Source organism: Hyperoodon ampullatus, assembly GCF_949752795.1.
Source record: "Hyperoodon ampullatus genome assembly, chromosome: 10".
Classification (NCBI taxonomy): domain Eukaryota; kingdom Metazoa; phylum Chordata; class Mammalia; order Artiodactyla; family Ziphiidae; genus Hyperoodon; species Hyperoodon ampullatus.
This window is the reverse complement of record NC_136923.1, coordinates 21,836,891-21,861,710: the sequence shown is the minus strand read 5'-3', so window position 1 is coordinate 21,861,710 and position 24,820 is coordinate 21,836,891. Positions and strand designations below refer to the sequence as shown.

General features: G+C 42.5%; 1 protein-coding gene across 1 annotated transcript; it reads left to right on the top strand.

Annotated features, from left to right (window-relative positions):
- Positions 1-1,772: 1,772 nt before the first annotated feature.
- ARL6IP5 (ARF like GTPase 6 interacting protein 5) lies at positions 1,773-23,885 on the top strand (the record flags this gene model as incomplete). Its single annotated transcript, XM_079713767.1, has 3 exons — positions 1,773-1,948; positions 21,348-21,565; positions 23,526-23,885. 3 exons carry the CDS (start codon positions 1,773-1,775, stop codon positions 23,696-23,698), a joined length of 567 nt encoding a protein of 188 aa, XP_079569893.1. The 3' UTR covers positions 23,699-23,885.
- Between the last annotated feature and the right edge of the window lie 935 nt (positions 23,886-24,820).

Below are 24,820 nucleotides of genomic sequence, written 5' to 3'. Positions count from 1 at the left end.
ACCATCCCCCCACTCCGTTGTGGAAAAATTGTCTTCCACAAAACCAGTCCTTGATGCCAAAAGAGTTGGGGACCGCTGATCTAGGCTATATCTTAGCGATTGGATTCTATCACCAAACTTTCCTAATAACCAGTGGCAGGAGTAATTTCTTAGAGTCATTGAAATTTTCTTAACTGTCTTCTGAATCATCAAGGGAAATCATATTGTCTTCTAGACTTTGCATTACGTATATTTTATGGCTTTCCAATTTTTTGAAAATTGGTAGTCTGAGGAAAGTGAATTCAGTTTTTAAAAAGAGCACCACTTGAAGGTTTAAAGACTTCGTTATCTTACATGCTAGCATCTTAGAAATCTGCCTACCACACAATTAGCCAAATTAACCAAAATACTTTATTCTTATGCATCTTGATAAAAGGAGGTTTACTTTATCAACCAGCCCCTTAACTGAAAAAAAGATGACTCTTCAGAACCCCTAGGAGGAAATTTACAACTAATACATCTCTTGGCAGTTCTTTGGGCTGAGATACAAAGCTATCACGTAGATATTAAAATACTGTGCTCCCTTAGAGATGTTCACAGATATTAGGATAAAACTAAGAAAGCAGGACTTCCCTGGTGGTGCAGTGGTTAAGAATCCGCCTGCCATTGCAGGGGACACGGGTTCAATACCTGGTCTGGGAGTATCCCACATGCCGCAGAGCAACTAAGCCCGTGCACCACAACTACTGAGCCTGCGCTCCAGAGCCAGCTAGCCACAACTACTGAGCCCACGGGCCACAACTACTGAAGCCCACGCGACTAGAACCCGTGCTCCGCAACGAGACAAGCCACCGCAATGAGAAGCCCGTGCACCGCATCGAATAGTCGCCCCAGCTTGCTGCAACTGGAGAAAGCCCGTATGCAGCAACGAAGACGGAATGCAGCCAAAAAAAGAAAGAAAAAAACTAAGAAAGCTTTTTCTGGAGTCGAATCCACGTTTCTGCCCAGAAAATACTGGGTGCAGAACAATTAGTTCACTGCAGATCATTGTTTGGTTTCAAACGTAAACAACATGCTCAGCTCAGGGCTGAAGTGACCAGAGTGCCCACTTCATCAGACCAGCACAGTAGTTGTATAATTTTGCCCCCACAGAACAGAGATAGAGAACAAAGAAGAAAAGTGAAAGAACAAACCAGCCCTTCCGTTCTACACGTCCTTCTTTCCCATTTTGCCAGTCTGATTTCACTCATAGTGACTCATGGTGAGACAGAGAAACATGTGAATTGCATTCTGATGTGCAAAGGTTAGTAACTACTTAATTTTCAAAACCAGCTCATCCTCCAGAAACACTATAGTTGCCTTTCACTTAGATTGGCTTCTGAACAGCTGCAAAAATTGTCCTTAAAGTCCAGACGACATTCGTAGATTAGACCCTCAAAAGGGGTATTTTAAAGCAGGCTGTATTCGGACTGCCCGGGAAGGCATTGCCACTTCTCTTCAGACAGGGGATTTCCGCCGATTTCTTTCTGTCATTTCACCTCTGTTTTGCACTCTGCTCCTTGCTCTGTTGCGGGCCCCCAGTTTTCCTGTAACCAACCACTTAGAACCAATCAATAAGTAAAGAAGAGCAGAAACGCCCGCCCGCTCCCAATTTCCTTTGTTTCTCTGCCCACCAACCGCAGAGCCGACCGAGCCAGAGCCGCTGTCATCTTCAAACCAGCTCAGCTGATCGGTTGCCGCCGCCGCCGCCGCCAGATTCCAGAAGCAAAGAACAAGAAGCTGGGAAGCGAGACATGGACGTGAATATCGCTCCGCTCCGCGCCTGGGACGATTTCTTCCCAGGCTCTGACCGCTTCGCCCGGCCGGACTTCAGGGACATTTCCAAATGGAACAACCGCGTGGTGAGCAACCTGCTCTATTATCAGACCAACTACCTGGTGGTGGCTGCCATGATGATTTCCGTTGTGGGGTAAGTGGGGTCCCCTCCCGGGCACTGATCGGGCTCAGCACCGAGTGGGCTCTTGGTGCAAGATCCCGGGATGCGTAAACGCTCTCCAAGACCAGCTCCTGTGCCGATAACTGCAAGCGGCCAAACCAGTGGAAACTTGTTCGCAGGGCGGGGCCGCAGCAATCTGGGGGTCCCTTTTTTTTTTTTTTTTTTCCGCGCCTCGGGCTGAAGAGTGATGGGGGGTCCTGGGGTGAGGAAATGTTGCCAACCTCAGGCAAGAAAAAAATGACTTCTTTCCCTCTGTGCCCCAATTACGCTTTTGCTGGGGATGATATTTGTAGCGCCCCAGTCTCTTAAAAATAAGAAAGAGGAAAGTGGCGTAACCTTATGCTGGGGCTGGCTGGGGCGGACGCCGCCCTGGAAGGCTTGGGACGCCGGGGTGTGGATCCGGACTCTGCCTTCTGCGGTGTTAGTGTAGAAGGGGCATCAGAGAGGCGTCTCTCTTTATAGGTTTCTCTGCCTAATGCCTGCCACATTGTACGGGAAAGCTGAGCTTGGGAGCAAAAGGGTGGGTGTAGCCTGGTGGCGCATCTCCCAGTGTGGGGTGAAGTCTGCCATGACTTTAGAAACGGTGTCCTTTTGCTCTTTTTTCTTCCAGGAGTTGCCAGGCATGGTCTCTTTATCTTCACACCCGATCTTAAAATTGTGTCCTCTGTTATATGCGATTTCACACAACACCTGTTCTTCTAGAAAACACTTTTTCTTGTAGTTCACCCTCTAAGAAATGCTTCACTCACTTTTGCAAGATGGGGTGGTGATATTCTAGATCTTGCTGATCCCATGCATCTTTAAAGAAAAAAAGCACCCTCAGACTTTATAAAGAAACCCACTTGCCATTAAAGAAGTGTCTGGCATTTCTATTTGAAAGCAAACACAGAGGGAAAAAGCAAGCTGGCCTGGGAGAAAGGAAAAATCTAAACTTGTAAGGTGTGGGAAAGGGCAAATAGGGTGGTTTCTGTAGTTGGTTTGCTGTTCTTTGGCATATTTATTGAGTCACTTCTCTGTGCCAAGCTTGGGCATACCAAGATCAATCACACATGAATCCTGACCAAAGGGCACGTGACAGTTGTTGAGAAGATGTAGGACCAAATACCCAGCACAGGGGGGAGAGGGAGAGTTCACAGTTTCTGGGTGTGGCTCAGAATATTTGCCCCCATGCAGAAGTGGACTCTCATTTGTGAGACTGAATAGACAATTACACAGATCCTCATGATGTGTTGCTTAAGGAATTTCCAACTCGGAATGGCTTGGTGTGTGGACAGCATGGGCTCTGAACCGACTCTGAATTATACGGCAGCCAAGTTAAAATTAGTTGGAGTCAGACAGGCCTGGAGCAGCTGCCTTCTGAACCTTCCCCTAGGTTTATGCTTAAGGCTTATTTCTCCGAACAATAAAAAAATTTCTTTAAAACAAAATCACTGGTAAATAGGATTGCCTCTGTTGTTTTGCTTTCTTTTTCTTTTCTCTTTCTTTGTAAAGGCATCTTACCTGGTCGTCTAGCTATGGAGTCATTTTTGTTTTGTTTTTTTTTGAGGTACACTCCCCCAAAGCTAGATATAGGGCAAGATTTGACAGAGACCAATCAAATGTACAGAAACAAAAACAAAAACAAAAACAAAAAAACTTGCTTTTCAAAAAGATATACTGCCCAGATCAGACACAAGCTCCAGCAGCCTTGCTACCTTGATGGAATTCATTTTTCACTATGAATGCCCTGACTAAATATAGCTCCTTCATTGTGGTGTCTTAGCCTACTAACTCAGGCAGTTCGGGGTGTTGGCTCTTCCTATTTCCCTTTTCAAATAGGAAATGGGAATTGGCAGTCAAAATTTTGAAAGTGAAAGTGAAAAGTAGCCATTTCATTTTTTTAAAATGTCTTTAGGAGTATAATTGCTTTACAGTGTTGTGTTAGTTTCTGCTGTATAACAAAGTGAATCAGCTAGACGTATACATATATCCCCATATCCCCTCCCTCTTGCATCTCCCTCCCACCCTCCCTATCCCACCCGCCATTTCATTTTTTAATTAATCTTATCTTTAAAAACTTACAAAAGATACAGGCTAGTAAGTTGTTTTGAAAATTGTGTGCCAAGTGTGGGATTCCCTTTGTACCCCAGTAAAACCTGGTGTGACATCTTCAGCTGTTTCCTATGCATCTACAAATGCACAGCCTGTAGTTCTTTCCAGATTGCACTTTTCTTCCTTTATAATTTAATAATAATAAAAGTTAACATTTATTGAGCGCTCTGTGTGCCAGGTACTTTGCTAAGTAATTTAGCAAATTCCCTCATACAACTCAATGAGATGAGACATTATTATTGCATTACTATTATTGTTATTATTAGATCTGAGGCTCTGAAAGTTGAAAGGACCTGCTCAAAGTCACAACCCCAGACTCTTAATTACTATGCCATTTTCCTATGAGTCATGAGGTTTGGAATTGTAATATCTTAAAGGTGGAAGAAACCAAATGTCTTCAGGGTCAGGGAGGCTTAGTTGATGCCCGAATGTTTCTCATTCTTAACAACTCTCCTCTTTTGGTGATGTCAGTAGATGGGAGGGTCAGAACAGTGCTGGAGGCTGTTTGACTGGATTCTCCACTGGCATCTGATATCTGGCATCTCATGATATCTTGGTAGAGCGTGTATGAAAATGTGGCCTGGGTGTTTCCCGGGGAAAGGACTGTGTTGGAAGTGTCTTCTTCAATGGTGCCGTCCCCTGCTGGACAGAAGGGACCGCCAGGTCATTGTTGGAGGGCTCTAGCCTCAAGTCTGAAGACTTCTGAGTTGAAAACTGGCTCGGGTAAGGATAGAGAAAGCCTGCTCATGAAGACTGCAGGAAGGGAGGAGGAGGACCAAGTGGATATTATCCAGCTCCAAAACACCCGGAAGGGCTGCACAGACCAAGATGGAGATCAAGAGGGATTAGGATAGAGCCAGATCTGTGCGTGAGGGCCTGATCAGGCAGGGCCTGGTAATCCATGGTTAGAAGTTTGGTCTTCATCCTAAAAGCATGGTTTCCCAGGCATATGACTTCCACTCAGGAGATCTATTCTGCCTCTTAGATTAAGTCTAAGTCTCTTAGCTAATAGTCCTTGTGGGGGACAGTTGCCATATCTTCTGGCTCTTCACAGAGTAGAAAGTAGTAGTTAAGAATTTCGGCACCGGGCCTCCCTGGTGGCGCAGTGGTTGAGAGTCCGCCTGCCGATGCAGGGGATACGGGTTCGTGCCCCGGTCTGGGAGGATCCCATATGCCGCGGAGCGGCTGGGCCCGTGAGCCATGGCTGCTAAGCCTGCGCATCCGGAGCCTGTGCTCCGCAACGGGAGAGGCCACAACAGTGAGAGGCCCGCATACCACAAAAAAAAAAAAAAAAAAAAAAAAAAAAAAGAATTTCGGCACCAGAGCCTGGTTAAGTAAATTTTGAATCCCAACTACCAGTCACTAGCCATGTGACCTTGGGTAGGTCACTTGAACCACCCTTTGCCTCCGGTTCCTCATCTGTAAAATGAGACTAATGATAGTACCTTCATTGTAGGGCTTTTCTGAGGATTATCTGAGTTAATATAGGCAAGTTTCTTAGAAGAGTGTCCGGCTCCTACTTTTTGCTTCACGAAATTTATTTTGGAGTTTTCATTATTATTTGTATCATTGTTGGTGTTATCATTGACTTAAGGAGAAACACAGGTAGCATCTGTATCCCAGCAGCTCCATCCACCCAAACACCAGTCCCCAACTTACTCATTTACCCCTGCTTCCCCTACAGGATTTTGCCCCTCACTCCCCACACCTGTGCCCACATCTTGTCTGGTATTTACCCCACAGGCTTTTAATTTGTCTCTTCACTTGTCTTCATTCTGCACTATTGAGTCCTTGAGGCCAGAGACTGTGGGTTTTAAAATGAATTAATTAGTTAATCAATCAATTTGACTGCACCAGCTCTTAGCTGCAGCATGCGGGATCTTCGTTGCGGTGTGCGGACTTCTTAGTTGCGGCATGCATGCGGGATCTAGTTCCCTGACCAGGGTTGGAACCCGGGCCCGCTGCACTGGGAGCGCAGAGTCTTACCACTGGACCACCAGAGAGGTCCCTGTGGGTTTTGTTTGCGATTATTTTTTTCTTTTTCTTGTTGTTGTGGTTAGCATTATTTTTATCCCCTGTATCCCCAAGGCCTACAATACAGCAGATGTTTAGCTGGCGAATGCAAAGAATAAATAAATGAACATAAGGTTTCAACATGATCACGGGGGCAACATTTAACGGAATAAATTATTTTGAAGCACATAGCAGCATGCCAGCACATAACAGCAACATGCTCCTGGAGTGATTCTAACTGGGTCGTTACTGACAGTGCTTACTACGTATTGGTTAGGATTACTATGGTGGAAAAATTCAATTTTAAAAAGCTTAGAATTCAGACTCTTTGCTAATTCATATTGCCCTTGCAAATTTGGTGAAATACCCTTCTGTAGTGTTTCTCCACCTGGGTGCTGCCGACATTGTGGATCGTAGAATTCTTTGCTGTAGGGGGCTGTCCTGTGTATTGTAGGATGTTTAGCACCATCTCTGCTCTCTACTATGTGAAGATTGATAAATCAGTTTTTACTTGTTTTATTAGTAAAACATAATTTGGAAAAAAAAAAGTGCCCTCCCCTTCAGTTGTGACATTTATTGTTTGTAGATTTTTTGATGATGGCTATTCTGACCGGTGTGAGGTGATACGTCATTGTAGTTTTGATTTGCATTTCTCTAATGATTAGTGATGTTGAGCATCCTTTCATGTGTTTGTTGGCAATCTGTGTATCTTCTTTGGAGAAATGTCTGTTTAGGTCTTCTGCCCATTTTTGGATTGGGTTGTTTGTTTTTTTGTTATTGAGCTACATGAGCTGCTTGTAAATTTTGGAGATTAATCCTTTGTCAGTTGCTTCATTTGCAAATATTTTCTCCCATCTTGAGGGTTGTCTTTTCATCTTGTTTATGGTTTCCTTTGCTGTGCAAAAGCTTTTAAGCTTCATTAGGTCCCATTTGTTTATTTTTGTTTTTATTTCCATTTCTCTAGGAAGTGGGTCAAAAAGGATCTTGCTGTGATTTATGTCATAGAGTGTTCTGCCTATGTTTTCCTCTACGAGTTTTCACAGTGTCTGGCCTTACATTTAGGTCTTTAATCCATTTTGAGTTTATTTTTGTGTATGGTGTTAGGGAGTGTTCTAATTTCATTCTTTTACATGTAGGTGTCCAGTTTTCCCAGCACCACTTATGAAGAGACTGTCTTTTCTCCATTGTATATTCTTGCCTCCTTTATCGAAGATAAGGTGACCATATGTGCGTGGGTTTATCTCTAGGCTTTCTATCCTGTTCCATTGATCTATATTTCTGTTTTTGTGCCAGTACCATGCTGTCTTGATTCTGTAGTCAGTACAGTCTGAAGTAGTATAGTAATATAGTCTGAAGTCTGGGACCCTGATTCCTCCAGCTTTCCTTTCTCAAGATTGCACTGGCTATTTGGGGTCTTTTGTGTTTCCATACAAATTGTGAAATTTTTTGTTCTAATTCTGTGAAAAATGCCATTGGTAGTTTGATAGGGATGGCCTTGAATCTGTAGATTGCTTTGGGTAGTCTAGTCATTTTCACAATGTTGATTCTTCCAATCCAAGAACATGGTAGATCTCTCCATCTGTTTGTATCATCTTTAATTCCTTTCATCAGTGTCTTATAGTTTTCTGCATACAGGTCTTTTGTCTCCTTAGGTTACGTTTATTCCTAGGTATTTTATTCTTTTTGTTGCAATGGTAAATGGGAGGGTTTCCTTGATTTCTCTTTCAGATTTTTCATCTCTAGTGTATAGGAATGCAAGAGATTTTTGTGCATTCATTTTGTATCCTGCTACTTTACCAAATTCATTGATTAGCTCTAGTAGTTTTCTGATAGCATCTTTAGGAGTCTCTATGTATAGTATAATGTCATCTGCAAACAGTGACAGCTTTACTTCTTCTTTTCCGATTTGGATTCCTTTTATTTCTTTTTCTTCTGTGACTGATGTGGCTACAACTCCCAAAACTATGTTGAATAATACTGGTGAGAGTGGACAACCTTAGAGCTCATCTCTGGAGCTCCCATAGGTTTTGGGTCGTCGTGTTTTCATTGTCATTTGTTTCTAGATATTTTTGGATTTCCTCTTTGATTTCTTCAGTGATCTCTGGTTATTTAGTACTGTATTGTTTAGCCCCCATGTGTTTCTATTTTTTACAGATTTTTTCCTGTAATTGATATCTAGTCTCATAGCACTGTGGTCGGAAAAGATACTTGATATGATTTCAATTTTCTTAAATTTACCAAGCCTTGATTTGTGTCCCAAGATATGGTCTATCCTGGAGAATGTTCGATGAACACTTGAGAAGAAAGTGTATTCTGTTGTTCCTGGATGGAATGTCCTATAAATATCAATTAAGTCCATTTTGTTTAATGTATCATTTAAAGCTTGTGTTTCCTTATTTATTTTCAATTTGGATGATCTGTCCATTGGTGAAAGTGGGGTGTTAAAGTCCTGTACTATGATTGTGTTACTGTCGATTTCCCCTTTTATGGCTGTTAGCATTTGCCTTATATATCGAGGTGCTCCTATGCTGGATGCATAAATATTTACAACTGTTATATCTTCTTTCTGGATTGATCCTGTGATCATTATGTAGTGTCCTTCTTTGTCTTTTGTAATAGTCTTTATTTTAAAGTCTATTTTCTCTGATATGAGAATTGCTACTCCAGCTTTCTTTTGATTTCCATTTGTGTGGAATATCTTTTTCCATCCCCTCACTTTCAATGTGTATGTTTCCCTAGGTCTGAAGTGGGTCTATTGTAGACAGCATATATACGGGTCTTGGTTTTGTATCCATTCAGCCAGTCTATGTCTTTTGGTTGGAGCATTTAATCCATTTACATTTAAGGTAGTTATCGATATGTATCTTCCTATTACCATTTTCTTATTTGATTTGGGTTTGTTATTGTAGGTCTTTTCCTTCTCTTGTGTTTCCTGCCTAGAGGAGTTCCTTTAGCATTTGTTGTAAAGCTGCTTTGGTAGTGCTGAACTCTCTTAGGTTTTGCTTATCTATAAAGGTTTTAATTTCTCCGTCAAATCTGAATGAGATTCTTGCTGGGTAGAGTAATCTTGGTTGTAGGTTTTTCTCCTTCATCACTGTAAATATGTCCTTCCACTCCCTTCTGGCTTGCAGAGTTTCTGCTGAAAGATCAGCTGTTAACCTTATGGGGATTCCCTTGTATGATATTTGTTGTTTTTCCCTTGCTGCTTTTAATATGTTTTCTTTGTATTTAATATTTGATAGTTTGATTAATATATGTCTTGGCATGTTTCTCCTTAGATTTATCCTGTATGGGACTCTCTGTGCTTCCTGGACTTGATTAACTATTTCCTTTCCCATACTAGGGAAGTTTTCAACTATAATCTCTTCAAATATTTTCTCAGTCCCTTTCTTTTTCTCTCCTTCTTCTGGGACCCCTATAATTTGAATGTTGGTGTGTTTAATGTTGTCCTGGAGGTCTTTGAGACTGTCCTCAGTTCTTTTCATTCTTTTTTCTTTATTCTGCTCTGCAGTAGTTATTTCCACTATTTTATCTTCCAGGTCACTTATCCGTTCTTCTACCTCAGTTATTCTGCTATTCATTCCTTCTAGAGAATTTTAAATTTCATTTATTGTGTTGTTCATCACTGTTTGTTTGCTCTTTAGTTCTTCTAGGTCCTTGTTAAACGTTTCTTTTATTTTCTCCATTCTATTTCCAAGATTTTGGATCGTCTTTACTATCATTACTCTGAATTCTTTTTCAGGTAGACTGCCTATTTCCTCATTTATTTGATCTGGTGGGTTTTTACCTTGCTCCTTCATCTGCTGTGTGTTTCTCTGTCTTCTCATTTTGCTGAACTTACTGTGTTTGGGGTCTCCTTTTCGCAGGCTGCATGTTCGTAGTTCCCGTTGTTTTTGGTGCGTGCCTCCACTGGGTAATGTTGGTTCAGGGAGTTGTGTAGGCTTCCTGGTGGAGGGCACTGGTGCCTGTGTTCTGGTGGATGAGACTGCATCTTGTCTTTCTGGCGGGCAGGACCGCATCCAGTGTTGTGTTTTTGGGTGTCTGTGACCTTATTATGATTTTAGGCAGCCTCTCTGCTAATGGGTGGGGTTGTGTTTCTGTCTTGCTAGTTGTTTGGCATAGGGTGTCCAGCACTGTAGCTTGTGAGTGGAGCTCGGTCTTAGCGTTGAGATGGAGATCTCTGGGAGAGCTTTTGCTGTTTCATATTATGTGGAGCCGGGAGGTCTCTGGTGGAGCAATGTCCTGAACTTGGCTCTCCCACCTCAGAGGCACAGGCCTGACACCCGGCCGGAGCACCAAGAGCCTGTCAGCCACATGGCTCAGAAGAAAAGGGAGGAAAAAATAAAGAAAGAAAAAAATAAAATAACGTTATTAAAATAAAAAAATTAAAAAGTATTAAAAAATTAAAAAGTAATTTAAAAAAGAAACAAAAGAAAAAAGACAGAAGAGAGCAACCAAACCAAAGAACAAATCCACCAATGATAACAAGCGCTAAAAACTACACAAAAAACAAAAACAAAAACGGACAGGCGGAACCCTAGGACAAATGGTAAAAACAAAGCTATACAGACAAAATCACACAAAGAAGCATACATATACATACTCACAAAATGAGAAAAAGGAAAAAAAACAAATATCTATAAATATTTTTTTAAAAAGGAAGAGAGCAACCAAATCAATAAACAAATCTACCAGTGATAATAAACTCTAAATACTAAACTAAGATAAACATAAAACCAGAAAAAATTAGATGCAGAAAGCTAGCCCCAAGTCTACAGTTGCTCCCAAAGTCCACCGCCTCACTTTTGGGATGATACGTTGTCTGTTCAGGTATTCCAGAGACGCAGGGTACATCAAGTTGATTGTGGAGATTTAATCCGCTGCTCCTGAGGCTGCTGGGAGAGATTTCCCTTTCTCTTGTTTGTTCGCACAGCTCCTGGGGTTCAACTTTGGATCTGGACCCGCCTCTGCGTGTAGGTCGCCTGAGCGCGTCTGTTCCTGCCCAGACAGGACGGGGTTAAAGGAGCAGCTGATTAGGGGGCTCTGGCTCACTCAGGCCGAGGGCAGAGAGGGGTACGGTTGCAGGGCGAGCCTGCGGTGGCAGAGGCCAGGGTGATGTTGCACCAGCCTGAGCTGCGCCGTGCATTCTCCCGGGGAAGTTGTCCCTGGATCGCAGGACCCTGGCAGTGGCGGGCTGCACAGGCTCCCTGGAAGGGAGGTGTGGAGAGTGACCTGTGCTCGCACACAGGCTTCTTGGTGGCGGCAGTAGCAGCCTTAGCGTTTCATGCCCGTCTCTGGGGTCCACGCCGATAGCTGCAGCTCACGCCCGTCTCTGGAGCTCATATAAGCAGCGCTCTGAATACCCTCTCCTCGAGCACCCCAAAACAATGGTCTCTTGCCTCTTAAGCAGGTCCAGACTTTTTCCCAGACTCCCTCCCGGCTAGCTGTGGTGCACTAGCCCCTTCAGGCTGTGTTCATGCAGCCAACCGCAGTCCTCTCCCTGGGATCTGACCTCCGAAGCCCGAGCCTCAGCTCCCAGCACGCCCCGCCCCGGCCGGTGAGCAGACAAGCCTCTTGGGCTGGTGAGTGCTGGTCGGCACCCATCCTTTGTGCAGGAATCTCTCCACTTTGCCCTCCGCACCCCTGTTGCTGTGCTCTCCTCTGTGGCTCCGAAGCTTTCCCCCTCCACCACCCGCAGTCTGCCCGCGAAGGGGCTTCCTAGTGTGTGGAAACCTTTCCTCCTTCACAGCTCCCTCCCACTGGTGCAGGTCCCATCCCTATTCTTCCGTCTCTGTTTTTTCTTTTTTCTTTTACCCTACCCAGATACGTGGGGAGTTTCTTGCCTTTTGGGAAGTCTGAGGTCTTCTGCCAGCGTTCAGTAGGTGTTCTGTAGGAGTTGTTCCACATGTAGATATATTTCTGATGTATTTGTGGGGAGGAAGGTGATCTCCACGTCTTACTCCTCCGCCGTCTTGAAGGTCTCTCCTTAGCTAAAGTATTGATACTTCATCTCCATGTGGCCCATGGAGGTGTTACCACTGGGTGGAAACTAGAGTTACCACTTTTTACTTTTAGTCACTTGAGATGGTAAGGAGTTTCTTCTATCTGAAAAGAGTATTACTGTAATCTTTTCAAAATGAGTGTGGTCCCAGGACTTCCCTGGTTATCCAGTGGTTAAGAATCCATCTTGCAATGAGGGGGACGCTGGTTTGATCCCTGGTCGGGAGACTAAGATCCCACATGCCACAGGGCAACTAAGCCCACGTGCCACAACTACTGACCCCACATGCCACAAGGAAAGATGCTGCGTGCAACAACTAAGACCTGATGCAGCCAAAAAATGAAAATAATTTTTAAAAAAATGAGTGTGGTCCCATAATATGTTCTAGGCTGGTAGCCATCAGCATCTGGTTTTAAGAAATGGGCAGATTGTTTGCCCCTTTTCCTGCAAAAAGGAAGAAAAACCAAGTTTCTAGCTGGTAGAGGAAGAAAAGAATCAGAGAGCCCTCGGATGGATGGGAATGTATTAAAACCTTTGCAGATGAAATCAATTGCATAAACATGCTGAAACCTAGTGAAAATGTTTCTGAGATTCATCAGCCAATTCTACAATATTACTCTATTTGTGTTGTTTCATTTGTTCACTCCACAAAGAATATGAGGCACTTACCAATTTCTCAGGCACCGTGCTGGGGGATACAGTGGAGAATGAGACAGCTGTGGTTCCTGCCTTCACCATGTTTATAGAGGCACCAAGAGGATGCTGAACATGTAAGAATTAATTTTTATACAAGTGCCCAGAAACATACACATATATAAACACACATCATTTTCAACCTGACTTACCTGATCTCCCCTATACGTTATGATGCCAAATTGAAAAACTCTCCGGTGTCAAAATGGGAGAGGCATTGAGTATATGGATGGGGAAAGGATTATTAAATGGAACCATCCTCACCTGCAGCACAGATACCTTCTACTCAGTTGGACAAATATTTACCGAGCACCTGCTACTTGCCAGATACTGTTGATGCTCTGAGGATACCAGCAGGAGTACAAGTCCACCCAGCCATCCCAAATCCTCCCAGAATTAATCTCTTCCTGACCTTCCATGCACTTTTATTTGCACTTGAGGCACTGCACATGGCATGCTGGCACATGTCGTTCTGGGGTGGGTCATGTGTTTCTTCTGAGTACAAAACTTTAAGAGGTCTATCAACACTCAGTGAAATTTTAATCTCAAAATTCTTCCTCAAGTAAGAATTCTTTTGTTAAATCATCTTCTGACACTATGTATATAACCTTGTTCTTCTCAACATCTCCCCATACACACTTTATTTTTTAAAATATTTCCTGGAGATGGTAGTCTCTATCCCCTTTCCCTATATAAGGATTTACAATGATTCTGGGTAAATGTTCAAGTAAATAGGCGGATTTGGGGGTTCTCTTTTCCCCTTTCTAAGAGGGCAAAAGCTCTCAATCAACTTACTAGGGGCAGAGAGCTCTGTACAGGAAATGCAATTCTAAAAGATGAACTGGACCTATACCAAATTGAGCAGCACCACTGGAGATTTTTTATTTTCCTTTTGGACAAATGAATCACTCAGCTTCAGAATACTTATAACATCCTCCCCTGGCTCTTGTAATGAGCTTGGTTTCTTGTTTCAGGGAACATTTCCGTGCCCGTGATGTTAAGAAAAAACCTGTAGGCTACATCTCCGTTCTGCAAGCATTTACCATAAATAGATAGGATTTCCTGGCCTTTTCTCCCAGGGAGCATTCGCGAAATGGAGACACCTGGAAGACAGAAAGCCCATCTGAAGTGGAAAACTGGGGCTTTGGCTCCTGCTTCTACTAATTTGCTTTGTATTCCATCAGTGAAGTCCTCGTCTGCAGGAAACAAAAAGGAATGCAGAAATTGGGGTTAGTGGTAGGTAAATAGACAGGAACTGCTTGTAGGAAGGGAGTTCATGTGTCACCAGGCTCATTAGCATTTGTCCAAAGCCCTGTCCTCTCTCCACAGTGCTGTAAGAACTTTCCACGTGACAACCATTTAATCAACTCCACTAAAAGCATTCAGAAAGAACAGTTTGTAAACAAATATCTTTCCCCTTGAGTTCTAAAGCATTATTGTGAGATTATTATGGGTTCCTAATTGTTGAAGGCAGTGATCAGTGTACATGAGGGTTCATTATACCATTCTCTCTACGTTTAGAAATTTGCCGTAAAAAAAGTTTAAAAAGGATCTGTTGCAGCTTAATTAGTTCCTTGTATAGTGACTATTTGAAGCTTCATGGCTAGGGGAGGGGTGAGACTCATGGCTTCTAACCCAGGTCCAAGTTGTTGTTTATTAAAAATAAAACCAGGGCTTCCCTGGTGGCGCAGTGGTTGAGAGTCCGCCTGCCGTTGCAGGGGACGCGGGTTCATGCCCCGGTCCGCGAAGATCCCACATGCCGCGGAGCGGCTGGGCCCGTGAGCCATGGCCGCTGAGCCTGCGCGTCCGGAGCCTGTGCTCCGCAACGGGAGAGGCCACAACAGTGAGAGGCCCGCATACCGCAAAAAAAAAAAATTTTTTTTTAATAAATAAATAAAACCAGCAATGAGCTTGATAAATACAAAAGAAAACACGGAGGTTCATATGTCTTAGAATGGATACTTTTTACATGCCACCTGCTGCCAAGACAGTGGATCATTTGCCTATGATTAGTTTGATGGGACCAATACACACGGTGTGATAAGTATTCAGTACACAGCGAGTACACAATAAATACTATGAGCTGAGCCGATTCAGTTGGTTAGGAAAATCTCAAGGTTAGGTTACTTTAACCTTTCTGCGACAAAAGAGTCTGATCCTTGCCCCACCTTAACTGCCTGTGATCATTAGGTCCAGGAGACACTGATCACATTTACTCAAAACTGATTTGTACATTTCCATTTATCCTTTATAGTCAGAGATAGTTCTTGCCAGGAAGGAAGCCGCCAGGAAGGAAGCCGTGTTGGGAAACCAAAATAACCACAGAAGACGGCTGGGATTATCTGAGGAATCCCAGAGCAAGAGGGCCTGTATAGACAGGTCTGCAGGCGGATGAATCTCTCTCTGTCCCACCCACTCTCCCTCCTGGCCCCCAGCCAGCACTAGTGACAGAACTTACAAAGATTCCTCCTTCCAGCGAGCCCAAGGGCCCTGTGATTTCATCTGATTATCTCCTATGTTTGCATAGGAGTTTTTCCTACTTTCGGTTTTTGTTTTGTTCCTTTCATCACAACTCTGTGAAGGTACAAAGACGGGACCATTTCTACAGTAATACTTAGTGTACGGTGAGAATCATCGCGATTTGTCCAAGATAAATCTCTTGTCACTTAATTCGTGGCCATAGAAAGTTGCTGAGCTTACTTTAAATAACATGAAAATGTGCTAGATTCTTACTTCCCCTTTTTCTTTCTTTCTACAAATTTGTACTGAACTCCTGCTCTGTGCCAGCCACTGTGCCAAGTGCTGGGGAGAAAATGTCACGGTCCCTGCCCTCATAGCACTTAGTCTCTAATGGGAGTCAGAGACATTGATCCAATATTCATTCAAATAGATATCAAACTGCCACTGGGTTCAGAGCCATGAAGAAGAGGCGGATGGTGCCAGGATGCGGTCAGAGAGGCTGAGAAAAAGCTGATTAAGCTGAGATTCGAAGAAGATAGGAGTGAATCAGGCAGAAAGAACGGCTTGTGCTCGGGCCTGGCCAGGGGCAGGGTAAGTTCTAGAGACAGATAGGAATGCCAGCAAATGGCGTGCAGGATCAGGAGGCGGTGGTATGAGAAAGCTGACAGGCAGAGATGCTGTACCCCTTAGCCATCCCTTATACTGATGATTAAAGCTGTCCCTTCGTCCTGGGAGATGCAGCTTAAGCCAAATTGCAGGCTTGGTGGGTGAAGTGTGACCTGAATTTCCGGCCCCATTTACGCCCTCAGCTCAGCCCCATTGTCCCAGGTACAAACTACATACCCTGGCTGCAGAGGCAAGCAGGGGCCAGACCCTGAGGGGCCTTGTGGAATGTGGAAAGAATCCTGTTTTTATCCTAAGAGTGATGAGAAGCAAGAAAACGGATGGGTGGATTCATACTGGCAGTGACCCCTCTGGTTGTTTAAGAACCTCAGAAAAACATCACCGATTTAGAGAAGTGCACTGTGAGTAAATTGTTCCCCCCTTTCTTGGTGAGTCAGACTTCCTCAGGAACCAAACTGCCAAAATAGCTTTTTTGGGTTAGAAAATTGGAACTCAGTGCAAAGCTGCTTCTGCTGCTCAGAAAACATTTCACCACCTCTTTGGCTCTTGTTGGCATCACAGCATGGCAGGCATTACCAAACGTGCACTTGAGTCGATCTGAAGATCTCTGTTTGGGTAAACTTTTATCACCAGCACTGCAATTGGTGGCCTTGGGACAAATTTATTAACTTATCTATTCCTTACCTTGCTTCTGTGTAGAATGAGGTGTGTTTCCAAGATCCATCCTAGCTCTAAAATTCTGCGGTTGGCCAAGATTTTTTTTTTTTTTTTTTTTTTTTTAGCAACTTGTGCTGAAATTATAGCTATAGCTAGCTGAGTCATGTTGGCAAGTTTAGGACTTGTGTCCACAGCTGCTCATAGCTGCCTTCCTTTAGAGAGAAAGGAGAATGCTCATGGATTTCCCAGAATGATCCTTAGCTGCTTACCCCAACTGGAAGGATAGGGTTCTAAAATGGTTGAGGGGGGAGATCTCTGAAGCTGGTTAACAACACAGAATGGGTTATATTACGAATTGCTGTCACAATTACATCAACTGGCACTGTTTTTCTCCCCCTGGATCCCTTTGACTATGTTTCTTCACTGCCCTGGGCCTCAGTTTATGCATCTGTTTAATGGGACTGGGATGATTCCTCTTTGACGAGTCTGCTACAGGATTCTGTGATGGGATTCTAAACCTTTATACAACTGTCAGTGATTCCACCAGAATTTTTAACTATTACATTTATCTATCAACTTTTTAATTGGATAGGATACATATGTATGTAAGTATATATTTTTAACTCACAATAGAAAAACATTGTTTTTGATTTGTAAAACTAGGTCCTATTTTCAACAGATAGAAAATCACGATCTGGCTCTCTTTCCTCTCCCTCCTCTCTCCCTCTCTCCTTCGCTCCCCTCTATCTTCCTTCCTCCCTTCCTCCCTCTCTCTCATTCACAGACTACCAAAAAATGAAATGGCACCCATCGAGCCCAATGGCAATTGTCCACATGAAAGCTGGGGTGGCACATTTATGGAAGTTTTGTCCTAAAGGTCCCTGGGCTTCATTGTGACTGACCTCACTAAGAACCCAACTGTTGAGTAAAACAGCTTTACTCATCTCAGTCAAGAACTGGTTCCCAAACTCCTGCACTCACTGGAAAATGAAATTAATCTCTGGAGGGTGGTCTCTTTTATTTTGCTCCAAGTAGAGGGAGGTGCCAGGGCAGTGGGAGTAGTGTGCATTTTACCCTTTCTTAGAATGGAATTGCCCTTAAGCGGAGTAAGGAAGAAAATCATTTCTGCTCCAAGTAACTTTGTTCATTTTTTCCAGCTTGGAACTTTGGTTCAATTACAGATCATGGCTGGGCATGTGGTAAGCTAAAACCACTTCTGTAGGACTCTGCTCTGTTCTTTTCCCTTGAACATGAGCAACAGGAACAGGTGAAAAGCAAATTTGGAATTGCTTGAGTCAGGCCTGGATTTTTCATTGTTCTTTGTCCTGGGCTTTATTTAGACATTCAGCCTAGGTATCTACCTCATTTATCCCAAGAAAAATAGAAACAGCTTGGCATACATTTTATTATATGCTACACCTCGTGAATTATTATTTTAACAGATATTCTAGGAAGAACTGAGCCGGAGACCTTTGACACTTTGCCACCCACCAGCCATCTCCTATTTGCAGCTTATGCAAAGGAGTTTCCTAAACTTGAACCCTCTGCTCTGCTTCTGTGAGTTAATGTTGATTTTGTCAACATCAAGGCTATGTAAAAGGGTTTGTCTCCTTCAGGCACCTTTCCCCCATTTCTTTTTAAATATCAATTTTTTTTATTTTCAAGTAATACATGGCTATTGAAAAAATAGGAAAATAGAAATAAGCAAATGGGAATATATTACCCATGATCCTATTACCCAGTATAACTACCGGAGTCTTTTGGTATCATTTCTCTCAGAATCTTTTTGGTGCTAGAAATGAAATTTATTAATCGGTGAGAGTTTCTGAGCCTCTCTACCCACTCTCCCTACCACTTGCTAAAGAGGATTTTGTTTTGGCCCTGTCCAAGTCTTCCCTTCCCCAGACCTATAAGGAAATTTTTGTCTTTCCCAAACCAATTCCAGGGTCAAAGCTGGAGACAGGGTATAAGCCAGATAAAACTGTGAAAAAGAAAAGAAAAAAGAACAAAGAGATGAAGAGACCTAAATAATAAAAAAAAAACCTGAGGGAGGAGGACAGATAGACTAGCACGTGTGCTGGATGGTGGGAAAGCTTGTGGGGTGGGTGGTGGATTGGTTACAAGAGGATCTAGAGAATGGGCAGGAAACCAAGGTTTGGATGGGAGAAGGAAGAGCTTGGCTGTGCGTATGAATTGAAATTGCATTAATGTTATTGGAGAGATGAGGCAAGGTAAGATTGGACTGTTGGAGTTGGCCTGTCCCAAGCCGGCGTTGTGGGGCTGAGGAGCAGTTACTTTTTTTTTTTTTTTTTTTTTTTTTTTTTTTTTTTTTTTGCGTTACGCGGGCCTCTCACTGTTGTGGCCTCTCCCGTTGCGGAGCACAGGCTCCGGACGTGCAGGCTCAGCGGCCATGGCTCACGGGCCCAGCCGCTCCGCGGCATGTGGGATCCTCCCGGACCGGGGCACGAACCCGTATCCCCTGCATCGGCAGGCGGACTCTCAACCACTGCGCCACCAGGGAGGCCCAGCAGTTACTTTTATATCTTTTTTTTTTTTTGAATTAACCATCCCATAGTCTTTTTTTTTTCTTTTCTTTTTTTTTAAAAGATCAGGTTTTTTTACTTTATCTTTTTTTTTAATTTAATTTATTTTTTAATTTATTTTTATTGGCTGTATCGGGTCTTAGCTGCGGCACGCAGGATCTTTTCATTGCAGCGCATGGGCTCTGTAGCTTGCAGCGTGCAGGCTCTCTCGTTGAGGTGAGTGGGGTCAGTAGTTGCGGTACGCGGGCTTAGTTGCCCCGCCACATGTGGGATCCTAGTTCCCTGACCAGGGCTCGAACCCGTGTCCCCTGCATTGCAAGATGGATTCTTAACCACTGGACCACCAGGGAGGTCCCCTTTTACGTCTTTATATTTCATTTTTTATATGTTCATTTTATTTCTGATTACAAAATAATTCACGAATTGCAAAAATTTCTACTTCTGAGTTATATAACGTAGGTGCTAAATCCACCTACAAGAGAAAATTGTTGCTTTTACCCAATCAATATATTATTGTCTTCCCACATTATTAAGTATACTTTGACTTTTTGAAGACAGTTGTATATGCCACCATTTAGTAAACTGTTGGCCACATAGGTTGTTTCTAAAGGTTATAAATCATAAATACCACTTGTGTAACTACTGTTACAATTCAGTCTTTGCATTTTTATTCACTTCCTTAGACTATTCTAAAGAGGAGATTTTTGCCTTGAAGGGTATAAGTATTTGCAAGAGTTCTGAATGAAATAAGCAACTTATTATTGTAGGGGTTAATTTTAAATTATGTGCTACTACTTTTACCACTGTTTAACTCCATGCATTTTGGTAGAAATTTTTTACTTTTTCAAAGAAGTTTGACATAACTTATGTCCCTGATTTCACCCATTAAGATATGCAATACTTTCACTCCTATTTGAAACTATTTAAAATAGCTTTTGTGTTTCAGGAGGCAGAATCAGAGCTAAAATTTAAAGGCATTTTTTAAAAAAGAATCTTAATTGTCCTAAACATGCATCCCAATATGAATATGACTTCTTCATCTGTTCTATTTCAGAGGAAGTAAGCTCTGGGCATCACTTTTCATTATCCTGTCTTCCAAATCAGTGATGTTAATATTCAGAGCATGATGATAACACACTGACCCTCCTTGTCCTTCCCACGCAAAATGCTCATTAGCCTCTTAGAAGGGTAAAAAGTTAGTAATTCATCATACTTGCTGACCACAAATGTCTTGTTAAGGATTCTGTACACACAGTGGGGTGGGAGGGTTGGGCTGAGTGGGGCTACAATGCCCAGTCATTCTCACTTATGAAATACTTGATCTAAATTTCCTCTTTATAATGTGTTTCCCCCATTATCAATAGTAGAGTAACCTTTGCTTCATGTAACAATGAAACTGGAGGTTCTATGCTTGGAAATCTCAGTTGATGACCCATCTCCTAATGATACTCTGGGCCTTTTAAAGAATTATAATGGCCTCTCTATGCCAGGAGTCATAAACCCAAATGCCTCCATGGGCCAGGCAGCTTATGTAAGAGAGCAGTGCAGGGCAGCTATTAGAAAAACAATATTAATGGCAGCTCACTGGGGGCCTCTGTGTCAGAGATGCCATAGATATTGGGGGTGGAGGGTGAGGGCTGAGGCTAAATGGAGAGCATTTATTCTATCTAAATGAGAAGGCACTCCAGCCAGTGGCTGACATGGGAAACTGGGCCCAGTTTTGTGAGATTTTCTTGTTTCCAGGAGAAGCAAGAAACCCCAAGATTTATGGATTTAAAAAAAAAAAACACATTGGGATTCAAGTAAAAGTTTGAAAAATTATTGCACAGTCCAAACACAAGTGTGACTGCAGACTGGATCGGGCTCATGGAGCCCACTGTGTGACCTGTACTCCACATTCATCTAGCATGGCAGCTTCTAGGAGGATTTAAATAAGCCCTTGGAGCTCAGAAAATACAATCAACGTGTACTAGAGCCCAGGATGTACAAAAGTTAAAGACAGCCCATCCAAAAGAGGGGCTCTAGTCTTTTAAAATGCTGGGCCTCTATTGAGGCGGGCTGTTTGGTGGGAGTCACACTGCCTCGGTGTGAATCTTTGCTCCAGCATTTTCTAACCTCTGTGCCTAAGTTTCTTCCTTTGAGAAGTAAATTGATAGCATCTACCTCATCAAGATATGATTAAATGAGACAACTTATATAAAAGGCTTAAGTAAGTACTTCGTTGTTACTCTTCCTCCTCTTCCTCATCTTCTTCCTCCTGACCTGGGCTCCCTCTTTTTTCATATCTCAGGTTCCTGAGTCCCTTCAACATGATTCTTGGAGGCATCGTGGTGGTGCTGGTGTTCACGGGCTTTGTGTGGGCAGCCCAGAATAAAGACATCCTCCGCCGGATGAAGAAGCAGTACCCCACAACGTTTGTCATGGTGGTCATGCTAGCCAGCTACTTCCTCATATCCATGTTTGGGGGAGTCATGGTCTTTGTGTTTGGTATCACTTTTCCTTTGCTGCGTAAGTGAACCTGGGTCTTCCTTTCCTTATATCATAAAGAAAGGTAGGCGCGATCGTTCAGTGGGAAGAACCTAATCTGTTTCTGAGGTGTGTTGGCAGGTCTACAAAATTATCAGAATTTTCTGAAACAGCAGATAAAGGCCTAATAGTCCATTAATTGCACAAATACAGTAAACAACACAAATACGGATCGCAAGTCATACAGCAGGAAAGTGGTATAGCCTGCACTGGAATCCAGATTTGTCTGATATCTGTTCTCAGTCATTCAGTGCCAGGCATCCTGTGGTGACAGAGAAATGGATGTTTACTCTCTACTTACTCAGAAGATCATAACTAGTGTTGAAAGTTTTGTAAGTTGGCCCAGAATATAGATACCAAGTACTCCAATTCTGGTGAAGAGAAATAGACATTTTCTAAAGTCTACATGCATTGTTTACCGACATTCCCAAGCACTTGAAGCCTGAAATAGAGAACAGATAAAATTCCAGTCTCATCAAGAGAAATCTGATTAAAATTATAGTGTATTAAGTGACAGGAATATCCCTTTAACTTTTAATAGCATTTCACGTGTGCCGCTATACCATTAAATAAAATTAATTGCTTGTTAAAGGTTTGTTTGATTAAACCCAGAATATTTATATGTGAATCTCATACCTTATTGGATAAAATAATTGAATCAGTAAACTCAGACTTTTTGAAATGCTCTTCAGGTTTTCTTTATGTGCTACAGGCTTAGTATTTCAGTGATTCTGCTTAAATGCACAGCTTGTAAAACACAAGCCACGGTAATGAAATGTATCAGAAGTCAAGAGTCAAGGGTCCAGGTTTCTATTCCTAGACCTGCTGGAAACCAGCCATGTGATCTGGACCAGTTATCCTCTATGGGCTGTAGTTCACTTGTCTATAACAGAAGGAAATTAGACAATATCAGTGATTCCCAAACTTTGATGATTGTGAGAATCATCCAGGAGGATTTTAAAAAATATAAATTTGCCAGCTACATCCCTTGGAGATTTTGATTCTCTGGGTCCACAGTGGTGCCCACAGAACCTGTATTTTTAGAAAGCTTCTCAAGTGTTTCTAATGGCCACTCTAGATTAGGAGCCTCCACAGAGAACACACATCAGTGCCTCTCAAAATGAAGGTCCAAAATCGCCTACGTCAGAAGCATCCACAATGATTACTGAAATGTTACATTCTGGCATCCTACCTCAGTCTTAACAGTCTGAATTTTAGGTGATGAAGACTGGGAATTTGCCTACTTAACCGTCTCTCCAGGTGATTTGTATGTACACAGAAGTTTGAAAACTGCTGGTGCAGACCACCCAGTGTGTCTGTTTAAAATACAGACTCCCAGGACCATCTGTTTAAGATTCTGGTTCAGAAGGTCCAGGAGAGAGGCCAGAGAATCTTTATAAACAAACTCAGGTAATTCTTAATATTCAGGCAAATCTGGGGAACACCAGGTTACGTAAGGCCCATAAAACCCTTAGCTTTTTATCTAGACATCTATATCCAACACTATGGAAAACTGCCCCATAGGAGACATTTCCTAAGAGGACTTCACCTGCATGCCTCCTGCAGGGACAAAATACAGGTAATCCCTGAACTGAGCATGAGCTCTTTTCTGGAAAGCTTAGTGTTCAGTTGCTTATTAGTGAAGTTGGAATCGCATGGATTCACTTGGAATTTCAGGGCATTTAAGTAGCATCTGAAAGGTAATGATATCCATGTGTGAAGGGAAGAGAGTGGCAGCCAGATTATGGTCCTTCCTGCTGGACACAACATTTTCCTGCACACACAATGAATACTTTATATAAAGTCCAAGAATCCATGTGGGGACTTGGATCAATGAGAGAACCAGACTGGACTGTAGCTAACAGAGAAAGTTTTTGCTACAAGTGTGAAGGGAAACAGAGAACCGTTGCTTTGATGCTAACCACGTTTCACTTCCCTGTAGTGATGTTTATCCACGCATCGCTGAGACTCCGGAACCTCAAGAACAAACTGGAGAATAAAATGGAGGGAATCGGTCTGAAGAGGACGCCCATGGGCATTGTCCTGGATGCCCTAGAACAGCAGGAAGAAAACATCAGCAAGTTCACTGACTATATCAGTAAAGTGAAGGAGTAAATAGAGCTGACCTGCCGATAGGGTTGCAGCAGAAATCGAGTTGCAGTTTGTCCTTGTCCAGACCTACTTTCCGTTTGTGTTTCTGAAATACGAGGTGCACAAACCATCCCGCTATCCATGGCAGCACGCGCGGAGAGGCCACCCTGTTCTCATCTCTGCTGTTACAGAGAAAAGGCCTCAAACTGAAAGAAACCCCCCTCCTATTATGTCTGAAGTTTCAAGTGTGTTTATGAAAGCTGATAGGAAATGGGTCGCACTTACTTCTTAAGGGGAATAAAAGAAAAGAGCTATGGATTGTACTGCAACAATATGGTTGTCTTGTAGGAAAAAAGTAATTGTAAAGGATCAAGGCAATATGAGTAAATGAAAAGACTACTGAAGGAGATGATATCATGCATTAGCCTGTTTTAATCCCCCTCAGCATCCTTCAAAAATATTCCTTCCTTAGGATTATAATATGTGGGGTATAAAGTAGTTTTTATTATTCTTTAAAATCAAAGATGATCTCGATCACTTTGCCTCCTGTTTGATGTGCAGTGGATAAACCAGTTGTTTCTATTTTGTTTATAAATATAAAGCTAGCTGTTTAGGAGAATATTTTGTCAACCTTTTGTAAATTTTTGAAGTGCTAGTAATATGTTCTCACTAGAAGGCATTTGTTGCAAACTAAATATCATCTTCTTTAAGGAGGTTACAGCTCTGTAACCTGTATTATTCTTGACAGTCTTGTTAAAAAACAAACAAAAAAATCAGAATAAAACTTGAGTTTCTATTGCACAGTTTTTGTTGTTATAACGACAAAGAGATGTCCATGATAATGTTTCCCTTTTTTCTTCACTGTTTAGTTTTTAACTGGAACATTTAGAAAGAAGGAAATGAACGTGCATTTTACTAATTCCTTAGGGGCAGAAAGAGGATAATAATAGCTGATCTTTTGAAATCTGAAAAGCATCTTTAGATGACCAAGCAAAAAGACCTTCAAAAATGGGAGTGATCATCAGCTTCTGCAGTTCATAAAAATATTAGATAGCACTTGGTACAATTATATGTTTTTATAGCTAGACATTAGAATTAAGATAGCATGAGTTTATATTTTCTATTACTTTCTTCCTTTCACTTCCC